The 19,793-nt window shown below is 43.7% G+C and overlaps 1 protein-coding gene across 3 annotated transcripts in view; it reads right to left on the bottom strand.

Moving 5' to 3' along the window:
- The window catches only part of PHF3 (PHD finger protein 3), a 220,615-nt gene that overhangs the window by 96,214 nt on the left and 104,608 nt on the right, over window positions 1-19,793 (bottom strand). For all 3 annotated transcript variants that reach the window (XM_073626731.1, XM_073626730.1, XM_073626733.1), the window contains one exon: window positions 7,318-7,627. In XM_073626731.1, the coding sequence (XP_073482832.1) occupies window positions 7,318-7,627 (310 nt within the window). The remainder of the gene's footprint in view (window positions 1-7,317; window positions 7,628-19,793) is intronic.

Below are 19,793 nucleotides of genomic sequence, written 5' to 3'. Positions count from 1 at the left end.
CAGGCAGGTAGTGTTGTGGTTGGGATTCAAACCAGCAACCCTTCTTACTGCTAGGCAAAAGTGCTATCCACTACACCACTGTGCCGCCCTATAGAATGTGGGTTTCAATAGCCAAGCGGTTAAATTTAGAGACCATAAGGAAGGTTGGAATATCGGTCCCTGAGTGAGCAGATCTGGCCATAGTGGGAGGGACCATGGGCCCTCCACTGCCATCTTTACGATTTCTGCGTACCATGACCTTCTGGGCCATGCTTATGCCACCAGAATTATCGGCTTTCTTTCCAGCTTGATACTGCAAAGAAGTCGAGGCAGTAATTGAATAGGGGGGAATGCATAGATCAGTGAGAACTGATCCCATGGGGTCACCAATGCATCCGTACCGCATGCGAATGGATCCCTTGTTCTGGCCAAAAAGTTGACCGACTTCATGTTGAACCTGGATGCTAGAAGATCCACGCCTGGAGTCCCCAATCTTTGGCAAACATCCCGAAATATGTTGGGGTGAAGAGACCATTCCCCTTGGAATAACTGCTGGCGACTTAACTGGTCCGCCTGTCAATTCTCTAGTCCTGGAATGAAGATTGCAGAAAGGCATGGAACATTCCTTTCTGCCCAAGTTAGAATATGGTTCACCTCTCTCTGTGCTGAGACACTTTTGGTGCCCCCTTGGTGATTGATATAGGCCACAGCTGTGGCATTGTCGGATTGAATCCTGACAGGACAATCCCGTAACCTGAAAGTCCAGGACTTTAGAGCCAGATGTGCTTCCCGAATTTCTGGGATATTGATGGGCAAGATTATTTCAGTTCTTGACCACTGTCCTTGGACAGTTGTCTTTTCTAGTACTGCTCCCCAGCCTGAAAGGATGGCATCCGTCGTTACCACTTTCCAGATGACTGGTCTGAAGGATTTTCCTTTCAGCAGATTCTGGGTTAATAACCACCAAGTGAGGCTTTGGGCCACTCTTGGGGACAGCCACATTGGCAAGTCTAAAGCTTGAATTGTTTTATTCCAAGCAGACAGGATACTGCTTTGCAACAGGCTTGAATGGAACTGGGCATAGGGAACTGCTTCGAATGAAGCCACCATGGTTCCTAGCAACCTCATGCAGAGGCGAAGGGAGGGATTGTCATTTAACCTGACCCTCCGCACCAGCTCTCTTATGGAGATGATCTTTGCTTGAGGCAAGAGCACCCTTTCCTGGGCTGTGTCTATGATCAGACCCAAGTACTCCAGCCTTTTTAGCGGTATTAAGGAAGATTTCTCTAGGTTGAGAATCCAACCCAAACTTTTCAGATGTAATAGATCGTCTAGGTACACTACGACTGTTATGCCCTGTGCCCTTAACCTGGCTAGAGGTGGGGCCAGCACTTTGGTGAACACCCGGGGTGCTGTGGCTAGCCCGAAGGGCAGGGCTACAAACTGGAAATGCTGCTGTTCTAAATCAAACCGCAGAAACTTTTGATGAGCAGGAAATATAGGGACATTCAGATATGCATCCCTGATGTCGACTGACGCCAGAAGTTCTCTTCCCAGAAGGATAGAAACTACTGACCTGATTGTCTCCATGCGAAAGAAGCGGATCTTCAGGAATTGATTTAGCTTTCTTAGATCTAGAATGGGTCTGACATCTCCATTTAGTTTTAGTACCATGAAAAGTTTGAATAAAACCCCAGGACCTTGCTCTTTTGTGGGGGATCTGTATGATCACCACTTGAGATATGAATCAGTCTAGAGCCTGAAACAGAGATTGTTTCTTCTCTGGATCTTTGGGAATACGTGATCTCAAGAAACGAGACAGTGGAAAGTCCCGAAATTCCAGCTTGTACCCCAGCGTTCCTGCGGAGATGACCCATATGTCCTGAATTTCCTTTTTCCAGACTTCTGAAAATTGCAGAAGTCTTCCCCCCACCTTGGTGAGGGGGGTTGCCTCTTCATGATGAGGCTTTAGGATTCTATTTTGCAGATTTCCTACCCCAGGGCTTCTTTTGAGCCTGGGTCTGACCCCGAGGTCTTCCTCTAGAGTCTTACGACAGAGGCCGTTGCCACTGCCTAGAGAAGCAAGCCCCTGGCACAGGGGAAAGAGCCCGTTTAAATGAAGGGTTTTTTTTTTTTTGACTGGTAAAAGAGTACTTTTTCCACTAAAAATTGTCTTGATATATTTATCCAAGTCTTCTCCAAATAGTCGCTCCCCATGAAAGGGAAACGCAGTTAGGAGGTTTTTACATGGTGTTTCAGCTGACCAATTTTTCAACCACAGGATTCTATGCATATGTACAAGCATAAGCTTAAGGCGGGATGCCTGGTGAATAGAATCTTTAATGGCATCTATGGCAAAACATAATGCCTTAGGTAGTTCAGCCAAATCCTGAGCTTGTTGTGTAGGAAGCTCTCTAAGGGCCTGTTTAAATTGGCCCTTTAAGAATTGGTAGACGCCTATCGCGGCGAGTGATGGCACCTGCTATGGAAAAGGTAGATTTTAGCAGGGATTCCAACTTCTTATCTGTTGGATCCTTAAGCATCTGTGCATTGTCTACAGGACAAGTTATTATTCACATTGGAAATCGCAGCGTCAATTGCTGGTACTTTCCATTTTTTGAGAATTTTTCCTCCAGAGGATAGAGAATTGAAAACGCTTATTCGGGTGATCCCATTCAGCAAAAATAAGCTGTTCTCAATGCATGTCCTGGAAACGCATGCAAAAGATTGGAAAGTTTTAAAGAACCTAAGGAAGAGGCCGAGTTTTAATGAGACTCTGTTAGAGGCAGCATGAAAGTGGAACGAACAATTTCTGTAAGAGATTATATCAGCAATTTCTCAGATTGAGAAGCTGAAAAAGGTTCATCTACAGTTGTTTCCTCTGCAGAGGAATCATCGGTTTGCTTTTCTTCCTGATCGATTGAGGGCAACACCTCATCGTGTGCCCACTGTTCCCCTTGCAAAGCTGAAGTGGGGGGGAGGGACCTTGTACGCTTCCTATCCTTTTGAATAAGGCATGCGATTAAAGCCGCTAATCTTTCTTCCAGACCCTGGAGGGAGGAGGAAAGGGTATCTTCAGTCATGTATACAGGTGCTGAGATGTGAGAGGCAGCTGCACCATCAATTTGTTCCAATGGCTCACCCTGAGTTGCCATAACCGGTAATTCAGGCGAGGATGACAGCATGGAAATACAGCTCGAGATCCCAATGCCTGGGGGTGAAACCTTTACTTTTTTGGCAGGCATAGTCCTAAGTACAAAAACAGAGGCGCTATACAATTTGCACTAAATCGCTGAAAAGTCATGACTTTAAAAGCCGCTATAAAGTTCAGCCTAGTGCTAGAGAAAGAGTGTCCTTCCTGGATCAGGAATGCCAGTTTTTGCAACCCATACCTGGCCCACAGCTCGTGTGTCCCTGTGTGCAGGCAGCTTGTTTCCTCCTCATCAGCAGAGGAGAGACTGACACAGCTGTATTTATCTGCTTTTAGGCTGGCGTGTGTCCTCGTGGACGTACACGGCACTTGTGTTTAGGCCCCGCCCACTCCGGAAAAATTCCGCCCCCCTTTTTTAAAAAACAGTTTCCCACGCTTTTTCGGGTCCCAGACCCAACACGAGTGGGGGAGGGGGCTTGGAGGCAGAGACTCCTGCAGTGAGGCACAGATATGTAAAAAATACAGCCACTGTAACAAACTATTAGTGGTAAAATATCGGGACATCAGCATCCCCCACGGCGGGGGGGGGAGTAATGGTGCAGCGCTGCTGTCCCCCTAATCCTCTGGTCCCATCAGGGGAGAAAAATAAATTTTTTGCAGATTTCTTTTTTTACCTTGCAAATCTCTCTCCACACGCTGTGCAGCCAGTCACGGACTGAGCTAACAGTGAAGACAACAGAGAAGGTATGTGCATAGACTCCATCTAGTGGGCATGACAACATTTTTTCCTTTAATGGAAGAAATACAAAGATGTTTTTAATACCCAAGTTTCTTCGCTGCAGGATTTTGCAGAATTAACAGCAGGCTGCGTTTAGCAAACCTTCAGGGACTGGGTCCCCAAAAACGGGGTTCCAACTGCCTTGGGCCATGTACAAGCACCCCATCAGGAAGCTTTAGGTAACGTAACAAGACCTAAGCCCTGGGTTCCAGCCCTACAAAGAGAGCCGTTACAGGCAAAACCTCGTGCTTCGGATACAAGGTCCCATCCATCTTAGGCCTCAGTGGCAGTCTGGATGGATCTGGCTTCTTTTTATGGAGGAATTTAAATCCAGCATGGATCCCTCCTGGAGCTCTTCACTCGTGGCCAACACCTTAGACACTGGCGAAAAAACTGATGTGCTCCTGGAAGGAGGAGGGGTTATATAGGGAGTAAACTTCCTTTGATTGGGTTTACCAGTGTCAACACCTGAAGGTGGCCTATAACCCATTAAGTAATTACTGTCCCATGATGTACGATAAAGAAAGTGTGTGTTATACGCCAATAAATACAGTATTTGAAATCTATTATTATTTTGTGGAAATAACATGGTGTGAGCGGATATCTGCCAGCCACAGGCTGTGTCATGCCATCCTCCAGCCTGTGTCTAAAAATAACAGGGAGCTGAAGCCTTGGTCAATCAATATTTAATATTTCACCCTCATAGTGTAGAACTGGATAGTGGACACATCGAAGGAAGGAGGGAGTGGGCTGTCATTTAGAACGGTGCATGCTCACACGTGTGACTCTATAGTAACATGGGCTGCTCAAATGTGAAGGGAGGAAATGCTCAAGGTAGAAATACATGGAAATCTGAGCATGTGCACTGGCTGCCAACACTGCTTTGCAAAATCCCCAACTGCAGTGGGGACATGGACAAGAGTGGGAGACACAGAACTGCAGGATCAACCAGTTTTTTTGCAGAATACAGAAAACAAACACCATAGTGAGTATGAACAGTATGTAATACACCATTTATTGATAGTTTTAAAAGATGTGGGTTTAAAGATACTTTAGGTGCTGCTGAGCTGAAAGTTTGAAATCCCCACTCTTCTCCATGCAGTGCTTCCGGGACAGGTCAGAAAGATTCATTGTGCAGGCACTGACCAATCAGAATAATCCGGAACATGGATGTCGAATGCATTGGCATGGGCACTGACAGCTCAGCAGCTAGGTACAGCAGGGACGGAGGAGGTGGAGAGAGTGTCCCGTTCACCTTTTCATTTTTTTCTCTGTAAAAGTGAACACTTTAAAGTGGAGATTGGGGAAAAAAATTAAAAGTCAGCAGCTACAAATATTGTAGCTGCTAACTTTTACTACAAGGACACTTACAGTGCCTTGCAAAAGTATTCACCCCCCTTGGCTATTTTGTTAAATTACAGCCTTTAGTTCAATGTTTTTTTAATCTAAATTATATGTGATGGATCAGAACACAATAGTCTAAGTTGGTAAAGTAAAATTCGAAAAATATATACATAAAACTATTTTTAAGAAATAAAAAAATGATCATTGGCATGTGCATATATATTCACCCCCTTTGTCACGAAGCCCATAAAAAGCTCTGGTGCAACCGATTACCTTCAGAAGTCACATAATTTGTGAAATGATGTCCACCTGTGTGCAATATAAGTGTCACATGATCTGTCATTACACATACACACCTTTTTGAAAGGCCCCAGAGGCTGCAACACCTAAGCAAGAGGCACCACTAACCACACACTGCCATGAAGACCAAGGAACTCTCCAAACAAGGGACAATGTTGTTGAGAAGTACAAGTTAGGGTTAGGTTATAAAAAAAATATCCAAATCTTTGATGATCCCTAGCACCATCAAATCTATTATAACCAAATGGAAAGAACATGGCACAACAGCAAACCTGCCAAGAGATGGCCGCACACCAAAACTCACGGACCGGGCAAGGAGGGCATTAATCAGAAAGGCAGCACAGAGACCTAAGGTAACCCTGGAGGAGCTGCAGAGTCCCACAGCAGAGACTGGAGTATCTGTACATAGGACAACAATAAGCCGTATGCTCCATAGAGTTGGGCTTTATGGCAGAGTGGCCAGAGAAAAGACATTACTTTCAGCAAAAAACAAAATGGCATGTTTTGAATTTGCAAAAAGGCATGTGAGAGACTCCCAAAATGTATGGAGGAAGGTGCTCTGGTCTGATGACACTAAAATTGAACTTTTTGGCCATCAAAGAAAACGCTATGTCTGGCACAAACCCAACACATCACATCACCCAAAGAACACCATCCCCACAGTGAAACATGGTGGTGGCAGCGTCAGGCTGTGGGAATGTTTTTCAGCAGTCAGGACTAGGAAACTGGTCAGAGTTGAGGGAAAGATAGATGGTGTTAAATACAGGGATATTCTTTAGCAAAACCTCTACCACTCTGTGTGTGATTTGAGGCTAGGACAGAGGTTCACCTTCCAGCAGGACAATGACCCTAAACACACTGCTAAAGCAACACTTGAGTGGTTTAAGGGGAAACATGTAAATGTGTTGGAATGGCCTAGTCAAAGCCCAGACCTCAATCCAATAGAAAATCTGTGGTCAGACTTAAAGATTGCTGTTCACAAGCTCAAACCATCCAACTTGAAGGAGCTGGAGCAGTTTTGCAAGGAGGAATGGGCAAAAATCCCAGTGGTAAGATGTGACAAGCTCATAGAGACGAATCCAAAGAGACTTGGAGCTGTGATAGCCGCAAAAGGTGGCTCTACAAAGTTTAGGGGGTGAATAGTTATGCACATTGACTTTTTCTGTTATTTCGTCCTATTTGTTGTTTGCTTCACAATTAAAAAAAAAAAAATCTTCACAGTTGTTCTGTAAATTAAATGATGCAAATCCTCAAACAATCCATGTTAATTCCAGGTTGTGAGGCAAAAAAAAAAACGAAAAATGCCAAGGGGGGGGGGTGAGTACTTTTGAAAGGCACTGTACCTGTTCAGGGATACCGCAATGTCAGCACCCTAAGCTGATTCATCCATCAGCTTTGGGTGCAGGCGCCGGCATTGCAAGTAAGGGAAGCCAGCAGTGAAGCCTTCAGGCTAGCTAGCAGCAGCTTCAGGGGAGAGGAGAGAGTGCCAACAGATGGCCCGTAGTAAGTCTATTGGGGAGATCACCTCTCAGGCATTCTAGCCGTTGGAGCGCTCTCTCCTCTCCCCTGGAGCCGGTGCTGGCTGACACAGGGAAGATCACGTGACTGGAACAGAGTGGCCTGAGAACAGGTTAGTATATGCATGTTTCTTCTACATGGTAGTTAGTATAGGTATTAAAAGGGATGTGGAAGCAGTTTTATGATTAGTTAGAATAAGCCCGGAATTCCACTTTAAACCAATGACAGATTAACCTTTATACAGTACCTTTTTGGAAATTTTAACTTTATGCTTTATCGTATCATCTGCCGGTTTAGATTTTTCATAGGGTAAACCTGGACAACCTGTTGTCAATGGTTTATTTATTTCCAGAGTTTTATGTTCTTGGAGTAGATCCGGCTTCTGACTATCGCTGGAAGCAATAAACTGTGATGTGTCCATCTTTTCTTCTTCCACACAGCACTTAGCACATGTATATTCTCTGTCATCCACTTCCATCTGCTGTGCTTGACCAAGGCTTAGGCCAACACATTCTCCATGAAACCAATCATCGCATTGTCCACATCCCACCATAAACCTGGAAAATAAAATTCTGTGTTATTCTGATTCAAATTGAAAGCTAATTTTAATAATTTGTATTGAAAAATAACTCTAGGGAGCAAGAAAAAAAGAATCAGTCAAAGTACTAATGCTATTAATAAACTTACGCTCAAGACAATTCAGACAGAGCAATTATCAGAAGATAAATCTCAAGCATAAAATAAAAGCCACTCAGAAGGGCTAAAGTGCTGACAGAAGGGACGTTGTCCAAAACAATGGAGATCTCCAATGGCATCCGTCAAGGCTGCCCTCTCTCCCCTCTCATTTTTGCGCTCTTGATGGAACCCCTAGCATATAAAATTAGGAATGACCCACTTATTTCTGGAATCTCCTTTAACGGTATAGACCACAAGATTATTCTTTTCGCCGATTATGTCATCCTCATGATCTGCAACTTAACCCTCTCCTTACCAGCTAAGAAATTCTCCATCAATATAGTTCAGTGTCCTTTTACAAACTTAATTACACAAAATCCTTGATCCTCCCCCTGCACCTCTCAGCCAGATTAGAATCTCTCCTCCAAGAAGATCTCCCCTACACCTGGACCACACAGGCTATTCCATACCTAGGGATTAAAATCTCTTTGCCCCACACAACACTATGATTTAAACTATCGAGCCTTCCAAAAACAACTTCCTCAACTAATTAATCAAGTGCAAACTTCTGGCCTGTCTAAACTGGGCCTCCTTTAAGATGATTGTTCTACCTAAGCTAATATACTTATTCCGTACAGTAATGATACCAGTATCTGGAGCCTTCTTCTCCTCAATACAAAGGCTGATTACGAAATTAATTTGAGACAACAAACCACCCAGATGCGCTCACCATATATTAGTTAGGTACCACAACCAAGGCGGGTTAGGACTTCTCCACATTTGTACCTATTATGCCTCTATCCTGGATCAACTATATTACTGGTGCCACCCATCCTTCAATAAAACTTGGTCAACTATGGAACACTCGCCTTACAAAACTATTAACTTACTGGATACCCTCTTACTCACTACTGCGGGCTCCCCTCTCTCTACAACATTCCTCTCCCTATCAGTTAGAGCATCACTCCTAGCCTGGAGGAAATTTACCTATGACACGGAACCTAACCAACCCTCTCATACTCACCCTCTCTCTCTTAGAGTACTATTGAGTCAAATATCAAACCTTAAAATACTACTTTGGCATACATACGAAATTAACACTACTGGATCTCTCCTCTAACCAGTCTTTGAAAACTTTCAGGGACCTCCAACACAAATTCTATCTTCCAGACACAAATACCTACACTTATTTGAGGATCAGTCACTTCCTTGGAGCTTCTAAACTCCCCTCTATAGTCACAATCCCTGAAACACTACATAGATTCTATTCTCAACCCACACACCCTAAACATGGGATATCATTATATACGCAGCCTTAAATGGCCATCAACCCTACTCCTGATTCACTACCCTCTCAAAATGGATAGAAGAACTGAATATTAAAAGAAACCCCTCTTATGTGGCAGCAGGCCTTCAAAACTACATACACAGCATCCCATTGCTCCAAACATTGGGAAGCCTGTCAAAAATACACACAGGTGGTACTTGACACCCTATAGGTTGTCAAAAATATACCCGAGTTGTTTCGCTACCTGTTGGAGGTCTTGTGGCAGTATAGGTACTGTCGCACATCTCCTGTAGTTTTGTAGATCTCTTAGCTCCTTTTGGAAACAAATTTTCTCCCTGATCTCTTCTATGTCGCAGATCCCCAAAACGCTCAACCCGTCACTATCTCTACTCCACCTGGGGAAAGAAAAATTTCCTCCCAGATCACAAGTAGCAATAATACACCTTCTACTAACAGCTAAGCTAAATATCACCAGACTTTGGAACCCCCTTCCATAGCATCCACACTCACAGACCTTCATCTTCAATGTGAGATGGAGAGACTAGTACTGTAACAAGAAAAAACTTATGCATAGACAATTTCCTTTTTCAATATTCTTTGTGGTTATCACATCCTAGCTGCACTGTACAAATGTAATGTTTTCTTGGTTAACACTAGTTCATTTGATTTGTTTGCTGGTACCTCTTTTCTTTCCTCTCTCCCTTCCCATCTCTACCTTCCCTTTCCCTCCCAATCCCCCCCTTCCTCTGGAGCCATCTCTACCAATACCTCCAGTTGTAGGCATATGTTTAATGATCTGTATTGAATTTAACAATGCATTGAATGTTATGAGTATTTCCATCATTTGATATTTGTGCTCCAGTTGGACCATCTGACAAGATTTCACATGTAAATGCTACCTCTTTATGTGAAAACGTAATAAAGAATATTGAAACTAAAAAGCCACTCAGGAGGATTTGTTCCAGGAGTGTCTAAAAGCACACAGATTATGTTCTTAGGAGGTGGGTAACATTAAAGAACTACGACTGTAGCTCATTTAATACTGTAAGTTCAGGAATATTAAGCAGAAGACAAATAATATTTAAATTTTTTTTCCTCCACATTTTCAAGAGTTGAAATTGAGATCTTCAATGGTTCTGCTAGCTTACACTTAAAATAATTAGTTCACCCTTAGTAACATGTTACATCTTACACCTATATTTAGGGTGTAACATGTAACGTTACTAAATCACCTGCTGCCACAATCTTCTATCTTGGGTGAAAAGTGTTGCTGTAATTCCACCACCTGAGGCTGGACATAGTGTGTGTGGATGGCTGAGACATGCCCAGCTGCTGTTCTATAATATCTACATACATCCTAGGGAAACTATGGCAGGGCTGAAATCACTGCTTGGGATTTCAGTGCAGCAGGGTAGCACTGTCAGCTTACTACAGGAAGTTAGGACCTCACTGGAAATCTGTCAGGTTTAACAGGCATTTTGTACTTACAACATTTTTTACATTTTTTAAAGAAATGACTCATGTGGAAATGTGCATGTATTGCAAAGATGTGCTGCATTTTATTTATTTTTTTTTTGCCAAGACAGTTCATTAAATTAATGTGGTAACAACTTCCATCCATATATAAATGCAATGTTTTCAAAGGATTACTATCTTAAGAGTAAGAAGGCCGGTGCAGAATTATCAGTTACCCCACCGTATGTGTATGCACACATGTGTAGTAGGATTGAGGCTCAAGCAAGATATATACTGTAAGTAATATTGTGGCAAGATTGGAGATCCTTTACTACTGCTTTCCTTAAAGTGGAACTATACTGTATCTGAGCACCACAAACTGAAAACATGATTTAACTTATTTTAATATTCAAAGTTAAATCATCCATCCATCTATCCATGTCTTCATGCTGTATTTTGTTGAGAAAACACTTTGAAAAACACGCCCTAGCATTTCTAGCCATGGCCATTTTGAGTAAGGGCCCCCTGTAGAATTAAGATACATAGAAATCCAAAAGAAAATGTTTATTATAACAAAGGGTGACATACAATATATGATATGATATTGTGACTAATGCTGTATATGTTACAAAGTATTGTATATGCAGGGTATTATTGCCGAGGGTTAAACCAGGCATGAAAACTGTTGGTTTAGATTAGGGACTGTCCTGTTTCCTATTATCATCAAAGTAGTAAATAAAGAAATGCTTTGGAAACTAGTTTGCTTATATCCTCAATTCTTACATTTATATAACTTGAAAGTAGTGCATCCCCATTATACTGATGGAATAAAATAAAGTGACAATTCATTTTTTTTTTTTTTTTTTTTTTTTTTTACTTTTTCCAAGTTATGTTTAGCCCATCTTCAGTTTGATTAGGCAATTTTGCCTAAACTTTTTTTATTAAAACTGTAAGCCTGGTTTCACACTATTGCAAACACAGACATTGCATGTGATTCACACCCGTACTGCTGTGCCTATCACATGCGATGTCTGTGCAATGCGAGCTCAGCCATACAGTTGTATGGCTGAACTCGCATTGGATTTGCATAAAAAAGGTGCAGGGAATTTTTTCCCCGCACTGGAATGGGATCGCATTTGTGTGAACACCCATACGATCCGATTCCTGTCCAAAGCCACAGTTCGCATCTGTGAATCGATCTGGGGTGTCATTAACATTTTATTCACACCCACAGTGGTTTGCAGAGGGTAGTGTGAACTGCCTGCGGGGGAGATGCAATGCGGAAACTGGTACTGGAATTGTGCTGGTTCCCGCATCGCTATAGTGTGAACCCAGGCTAAAGAACAAAATTACACATGCATCTGGAAATTCTGGAAACTAGGCACAAGGTGGAACTATTCTGGAAACTAGGCACAAGGTGAAGGTATTCCCCTGTGGAGTACTCACAGAGTGTGTGCAGAAAATGGGGTGAGCGTGTCTGTGAAGGAATACACAGCAACCCAGGTGTAGACCATCTTGTAGAGAAGTCCTTATGGCCAAGGGGCAGTAGGAGGTGTCTAAACCCTTTATAAGGGGCTGTAGGTGGAAGTGGTTGTAAAACCTGTGGTGTAACACCTAGTCATCCACCTGAGACTACGTTCTGAATAATTTTCCGCCATCTTTGAAAACTTTAACACTGCTTAAATAAAAAGTTTTCAAACATATTTTGGGGTTTCCTGATAGTTTGTAACATATAAAGAATACAACTTAGGAAACCTGTAATAAGTGAGGCTACAGTATTGTTCCAGTAGTGGGTAAACCTCTCTTACCTGTGAATGTCACTGGTAACTAATCAGGATCCAGGCTTTGCCCATTGGGGTTCTTCAGGGTAGGGTTATATGGATATGCCCTGGAGAGAGGTGGGGGTTACCAGCCTATAGCCTATAATCCAGGATCTATGATAATCCAGCCTGTGTCCTGTACTGAACATTTAAGATATCAATTCCATAAGAATAATCAGTTAACATTAGACTGTTATCAGAGCATATTCCTAGAAATGTATATCTAGTAATACATCCAGCAGTGAAAGAGACTGTCTGACCTTTTCCATTCTCTATCACTAACAGTAAAATGTTGTGAGCACGTCCCACAAGAAGATAACTATAGACTATCATACAGACATCCTTTGTAATATGAGTGCATAAGCTGATAAACCATAAAAACTAAATTGGGCATAATGAACACTGTGTGAAAAAAAAATACTGACCTAACAAAAGATTAAGAAGAAAAAAAATACAGAAAAGGATTTGTGGGATAGGATCTGCATGGAGTTTTGTTTACTGACTGTATTTGGTTGAAATATCAGCACTTCTTAACATGTCTAAATACTAGAAGCTATAGAAAAAAAATGGAAGAATATTATTTTTCTAAGACACTTGTAAAATTGACAACACGAGTACCTTTTGTTCTACAGGGGTGAAAAAAAAAGAAAAGAAAAATTGAAAGTAAAAGAAAAGGGATTATTCACTTCTAAAAAAAGGAAACTGCGTCATCATAGCAAAGGAGAAATAATAACCTAGTGTTGACTGTACTTAGTTAAAATGGGTGGTTCCTAAAAATGGGCTTGTCGGTTTAGAAATACAGTACATATCTATAAACTTTGAATATACATGTTGCTAAGTACAGCTAAATAATATCACACATTTCCAACATAGTTATTGTGTCAACCAGAAAAGCCAGTCAGATCAAGAAAGCATTTTGCAATGGATCACACAGAGTTTGAGATCAATTTAACCTTCTATATAGGGATGAGCTCGATGTTAGAGTTGAACGTAAGTTCGACTCGAACATCGGGTGTTCGCCTGCTCGCCGAATAGCGAACAATTTGGGGTGTTGGCGGCAAATTCGAAAGCCGCGGAACACCCTTTAAAAGTCTATGGGAGAAATCCAAAGTGCTAATTTTAAAGGCTTATATGCATGGTATTGGTATAAAAAGTGTTTGGGGACCCAGGTCCTGCCCCAGGGGACATGTATCAATGCAAAAAAAAGTTTTAAAAATGGCTGTTTTTTCGAGAGCAGTGATTTTAATAATGCTTAAAGTGAAACAATAAAAGTGAAATATTCCTTCAAATTTCTTACCTGGAGGGTGTCTATAGTATGCCTGTAAAGCGGCGCATGTTTCCCGTGTTTAGAACAGTCCTTGCACAAAATGACACTTCTGAAGGAAAAAGTCATTTAACCCCTTCCCGCTGAGCGTACGCAGATGTGCGTACTTGGCTTTTCGGGGTTATACCGGGATGATGCCCGCAGCTGCAGGCATCATCCTGGTACCGTTGTTTACAGCGGGTGATCGGCTATCCTAGTATAACAACCGATGCGGCTAAAAGCTGCTCCGCTGTTATACCGGAGGAGCGGGAGGAGACGACCCCTCCTCCCGCCGCTCTTACAGGGCCTCCCGTGCCATCGGGATGCCCGATGACCAATTGGCTGCCTCCGGCGGCTGGGGGCGCTCTGGAACGAAGCCGTGGGTGGCTTCGTTCCAGCCTTCTAATTGTAAACGCGGAAGCGACGTCATGACATCACTTCCCGTTTATTCAGCTGCCAATGGCGCCGGTTTTAAAATCAATACACAGTATTCAGAATCGCCGTTTTCAGCGATCTGAATACTTTGAAGTGCAAAGGAGACCCCCGATCCCTCTATAAAGAGTACCTGTCACCACCTATTACTGTCACAAGGGATGTATACATTCCTTGCGACAGCAATAAAAGTCATCAAAAATTTTTTTTTTTTAAACACAATTTATAGAAATAAATAAAATAAATAAGAACAAAAAAAAATTTAAAGCGCCCCCATCCCTGCGAGCTCGCGAGCAAAGAAAACGCATACGGAAGTCACGCCCACATATGTAAATGGTGTTCAAATCACACATGTGAGGTATCGCCGTGATCGTCAGAGCGAGAGCAATAATTCTAGCACTAGACCTCCTCTGTAACTCTAATCTGGTAACCGTAAAAAAAAATGAAAGCGTCGCCTATGGAAATTCTTAGGTACCGTAGTTTGTCGCCATTCCACGAGTGCGTGCAATTATAAAGCATGACATGTTTGGTATCTATTTACTCGGCGTAACATCATCTTTCACATTATGCAAAAAAATTGGGGTAACTTTACTGTTTGGATTTTTTAAAATTCATGAAAGTGTCCCTTTTCCCAAAAATTTGCGTTTAAAACACCGCTGCACAAATACCGTGTGATATAAAATATTGCAACAATCTCCATTTTATTCTCTAGATTCTCTGCTAAAAAAATATATATATAAAATGTTCGGGGGTTCTAAGTAATTTTCTAGCTAAAAATATGGATTTTAACTTGTAAACACCAAATTTCAAAAATAGGCCTAGTAATGAAAGGGTTAAAAGTACTCGCGGCTATAATGAACTGTCGGGTCCAGCAATACAGAAAAAAAGTCATTGAAAAAAAACGGCATGGGACCCCCCCCCCCCCCAAAAAAAATCCATACCAGACCCTTATCCAAGCACGCAACCTGGAAGGCCGCAGGAAAAGAGGGGGGACGAGAGAGCGCCCCCCCCTGAACCATACCAGGCCACATGCCCTCAACATGGGGAGGGTGCTTTGGGGTAGCCCCCCAAAGCACCTTGTCCCCATGTTGATAGGGACAAGGGCCTCATTCCCACAACCCTTGCCCGGTGGTTGTGGGGGTCTGCGGGCGGGGGGCTTATCGGAATCTGGAAGCCCCCTTTAACCCCCAGATCCCGGCCTCCCCCCGTGTGTAATGGTGTTGTGTCTTGTCTTTTGTACCATTTTGAAACTTTTTTTGTGAAATGGTAGGTGTACATTTGTACCCGTTACCATTTCACACAGGGGGGGAGACCAGGATCTGGGGGTCCCCTTGATAAAGGGGGGCTTCCAGATTCTGATAAGACCCCTGCCTGCAGATCCCCACAACCACCGGGCAAGGGTTGTGGGTATGAGGCCCTTGTCCCCATCAACATAGGGACAAGGTGCTTTGGGGGCTACCCCAAAGCACCCTCCCCATGTTGAGGGCATATGATCTGGTACAGTTCAGGAGGGGGGGTGCTTTCTCGTCCCCCCGTTTTCCTGCGGCCTGCCAGGTTGCGTGCTTGGATAAGGGTCTGGTATGAATTTTAGGGGGTCCCCCACGCCATTTTTTTTTTTTTTATTTTAGCGCGGGTTCCCTTTAAAATCCATACCATAGACCTGATGGGTCTGGTATGGATTTTGAGGGGGACTCCTACGCCATTTTTAAAAAAAAATTGGCGCAGGGTTCCCCTTAATATCCATACCAGACCTGAAGGGCATGCTATGGAATTTGGGGGGACCCCCACGCGATTTTTTTTTAAATTTTGGTTCGGGGTTTCCCTTAATATTCATACAAGACCCAAAGGGCCTGGTAATGGACTGGGGGGGGGGGGATCTCATGCCGTTTTTTTCAATGACTTTTATCTGTATTGCCAGACCCAACAATTCATTATAGCCGCGAGTACTTTTAAATGACTTTTTTTTCTTTAGAAATGTCATTTTGTGCAGGGACTGTTCTAAACACGGGAAACATGCGCCACTTTACAGGAATATTATAGACACCCCCCAGTACGAAATTTAAAGGAATATTTCACTTTTATTGTTACACTTTAAGCATTACTAAAATCACTGCTCCCGAAAAAACGTTAGTTTTTAAAACTTTTTTTTGGATTGATACATGTCCCCTGGGCAGGATCCAGGTCCCCAAACACCTTTTACGACAATAACTTGCATATTAACCCTTAAAATTAGCACTTTTGATTTTTCACGTTCGTGTCCCATAGACTTTAACAGTGTTCGCGAGCTTGAACAAATTTTTTGCCTGTTCGCATGTTCTGCTGCAAACCGAACCGGGGGGTGTTCGGCTCATCCCTACTTCTATATAGCAGAATGACATAATTCTAATCAAAAGCTTTAAAAAAAGCTGTCTCTACTGTTAACTCTCTACTGTCTACAATACATTAGGCTTTCTCAACAAGGGCTCTTCCAGAGGTTGCTATGGGTTCCTTGAGCAGTGGATTGATCTCCCCTTGGTGCATAGTTTCAAAACCAACTGACAGGGCCAGCAGTGTGGGACCATGCGATATCAATGTTAAAAGGATCATTTCCCACTAACCTCTAATCGAAGGGTTTCTATTTACTCTGATCACCAGTTTAAAGATGTTAAGACTTTGATTTTCAGTGTCTATGTTTCTTTTCTAAACGTTATTATTCATTTGAATTCACGAATATTAATGAAAATAATCTTGTTATATAGAGCAAGCTAGCGATAAATAAATGGGTAGCAAATACACTAAGTAAGCCTTAAGGCTCGATTCACATCTTTGCATGTTGTTTTTTGAGCGTCTCTGCAGTGCTTTTTGCTGTGCTTTTCGTGTTTTTACCGGGATTTGCGCTTTTTTTTTTACACTGTATACAGCTGGTTGCTAAGGGGACCGGGAAGCCGGCCGCTGCGTCCTTAACAACTGATAATTCATCAGCTGAATGTAAAATAAAAAAAGAATCGCCGGCTAAAAAAAAAAACCCCACCCAGGTCCATGTCAGGCCCTTGGGTCTAGTATGGATTCGGAGGGAAAAAAAATGGCAAAACCCATACCAGACCGTTATCCGAGCATGCAGCAGATCAGGAAAGGGAGGGACGAGCGAGCGTCGTATGCCCTCAACATGGGGGCGGGGGTGACCGGAGGAAGAAGACATTTTTAATAAAAGGACTTGTCAAAAAACTGTCTATTGTCACACTACATTACCCCCATGTTCATTCACATGTGGGGGGGGCAGGATCTGGGGCCCCCTTGTTAAAGGGGGCTTCTGGATTCTGATAAGCCCCCCGCCTGAAGACCCTGACAACCACCAGCCAGGGTGGTCAGGAAGAGGCCCCTCTCCCCATCAACATGGGGACAAGGTGCTTTGGGGTGTTTTGGGACACAGAGCCCCCCTGCCCCAAAGCACCAACCCCCCCATGTTGAAGGCATGTTGAGGGCATGCGGTCTGGTATGGTTCAGGGGGGGGAGGGGGACGGGCGCTCGCTTGTCCCCTCCCTTTCCTGACCCGCATGCTCGGATAAGGGTCTGGTATGGATTTTGGGGGGGACCCCATGCCAAATGTTGGCGTGGGGGGTCCCCTCCAAATCCATACTAGACTCAAGGGACTGGTATGGACCTGGGGGGGGGGACCCCTACACTGTTTTTTTTCATGATTTTATTTTAGCCGGCAATTCTTTTTTTTTTTTTTTTTACATTCAGCTGTAAAGCTGAAGCCCGCTGACAGCTGATGACTCATCGGTTGTTAAGGACACGGCGGCCGGTTTCCCGGCCCCCTCCTTAGCAACCAGTTATATACAGTGTAAAAAAAAAAAAAACACGGAAAGCACAGCAAAAAGCACTGCAGAAACACTCAAAAGCAACATGCATAGAATGTGAATCGAGCCTTAAGGCTTACATAGTCTTACTTTGTGTATTTGCTACACATTTATCACTAGCTTGCTCTACATACCAAGATTATGCTGCGTCCCGCTGATCTGTCCGTCTGTCAAGCATTTCTTAGAAAACTATGGGGCGTGGCCATCAGATGACATCATTCGGGGCTTCTGGATTCTGATAAGCCCCCCCCCGCAGACCCCGACAAGAACCGGCCAGGGTTGTCAGAAAGAGGCCCTTGTCCCCATCAACATGGGGGCAAGGTGCTTTGGGGTGGAGGGGCGCAGAGCCCCTCCTGCCTTAAAGCATCCACCCCCCCATGTTGAAGGCATGCAGTCTGGTATGGTTCGGGGGGGGGGGGGCTCGCTCGTCTCCTCCCTTTCCTGACCTGCCAGGCTGCATGCTCAGATAAGGGTCTGGTATGGATTTTGGGGGGGGCCCATGCCATTTTTGTTTTAAATTTTGGCGCGGGGGTCCCCTCAAAATCCATACTAGACCCAAAGGCCTGGTAAGGATGCTGTTTTTTTTCAAAAATTTTTTTTTTTTTTTTTTTAGAGGTCAATTCTTTTTTTTTTAGAGGGCAATTCTTTTTTTTTTTTTACATTCAGCTGTCAGCGTAGAAGCCCGCTGACTCCTCATCATTTGCTAAGGATGCAGCGGCCAGCTTCCTGGCCCCCCTCCTTAGCAACCAGCTATATACAGTGTAAAAAAAAAAATAAAAACGCAAATTGCAGCCAAATTGGGGTAAAAACGCGGTACTTGCATTTTGGATGCGGGTCCATTGAAGTCTATTACATGGAAAACGCTGCATTTTGTGGGAAAAAAGTCCCCGACCCTTTCCAAAAACGCAGAGGCACAAAAATGCATTGATGTGAATGTGTTCCATAGGGACCCATGTTAAAAAAATTCCCTGCATTTCTACAAAATGCATCAAAACACGCATTAGTGTGAATCGAGCCTGAAGTAGTAGTAAACCTATACGCAAACATTATATTGGACCTTAACAATTGATGCAAACATATTAACAGGGGCGTGGCCTAGCGCGGGATGTGATCAGACGTGCTCCTGCGCAGCTCCGGTCTCTCCTTCTACAATCTTGCGCCATCCTGGTCGCCCATGACTGCTACTTGGCTAACTACACCTATCCTGGTGAGGACGGTTTCCACACCCTTGGGAGTCGTTTTGGTGAATGGGCAAGCAGTTCCTGATCTCTATGGGGATGGCCAAGATGCTTCCCCGCCACCTTCCCCCAGGATTCTGAACCCCCCCAGCCGCGTCTTCACAGACTGCCCTGAGTGAGATCGGCACAGATGACGGAAAGAGGCCTACGGTGTCTGAAGTCCTTGCCATCATTAAGGTAAACCACTCAGACCTTATGGGGAAGGTGGATCGCCTAAAGCTAAACTTAACGATCATGCGGCATGATGAGCAATTGATCCATGGGCCGGGTCACTGACACTGGGCGGCGTATCAGTGACATAGAGGACACCATTACCCCACCCTGCCCAAACTTAATACCTATGGGGGGAAGATTGCAACACTAGAGGATAAGGTGGATGACTTAGAGAATCGCATCAGCAGAAATAACCTGCCTGGTTGGTCTCCCGGAGTGGGTGGAGGGGTCTGACCTTATAGCCTTCCTAGAAAGCTGGCTCGAGCAAGAATTTGTCCGCAATCAACTCTCCCCATTTTGTAATTGAGAGGGCCCACCGAATCCCTGGGCGTCCTCTCCCTGAGGGTCACCCTTCACGCACTATTGTGATTCGCCTCCTCAACTACAGGGATCGTGACTCCATCCTGGGTGCTGCCCTGAAGAAAGGAAGTCTCCAGATCAATAATGCTGTGGTGTCTTT

The sequence above is a fragment of the Aquarana catesbeiana genome, linkage group LG04 (genome assembly GCF_042186555.1).
Source record: "Aquarana catesbeiana isolate 2022-GZ linkage group LG04, ASM4218655v1, whole genome shotgun sequence".
Classification (NCBI taxonomy): Eukaryota; Metazoa; Chordata; class Amphibia; order Anura; family Ranidae; genus Aquarana; species Aquarana catesbeiana.
This window is presented reverse-complemented; position numbering and strand designations above follow the sequence as displayed.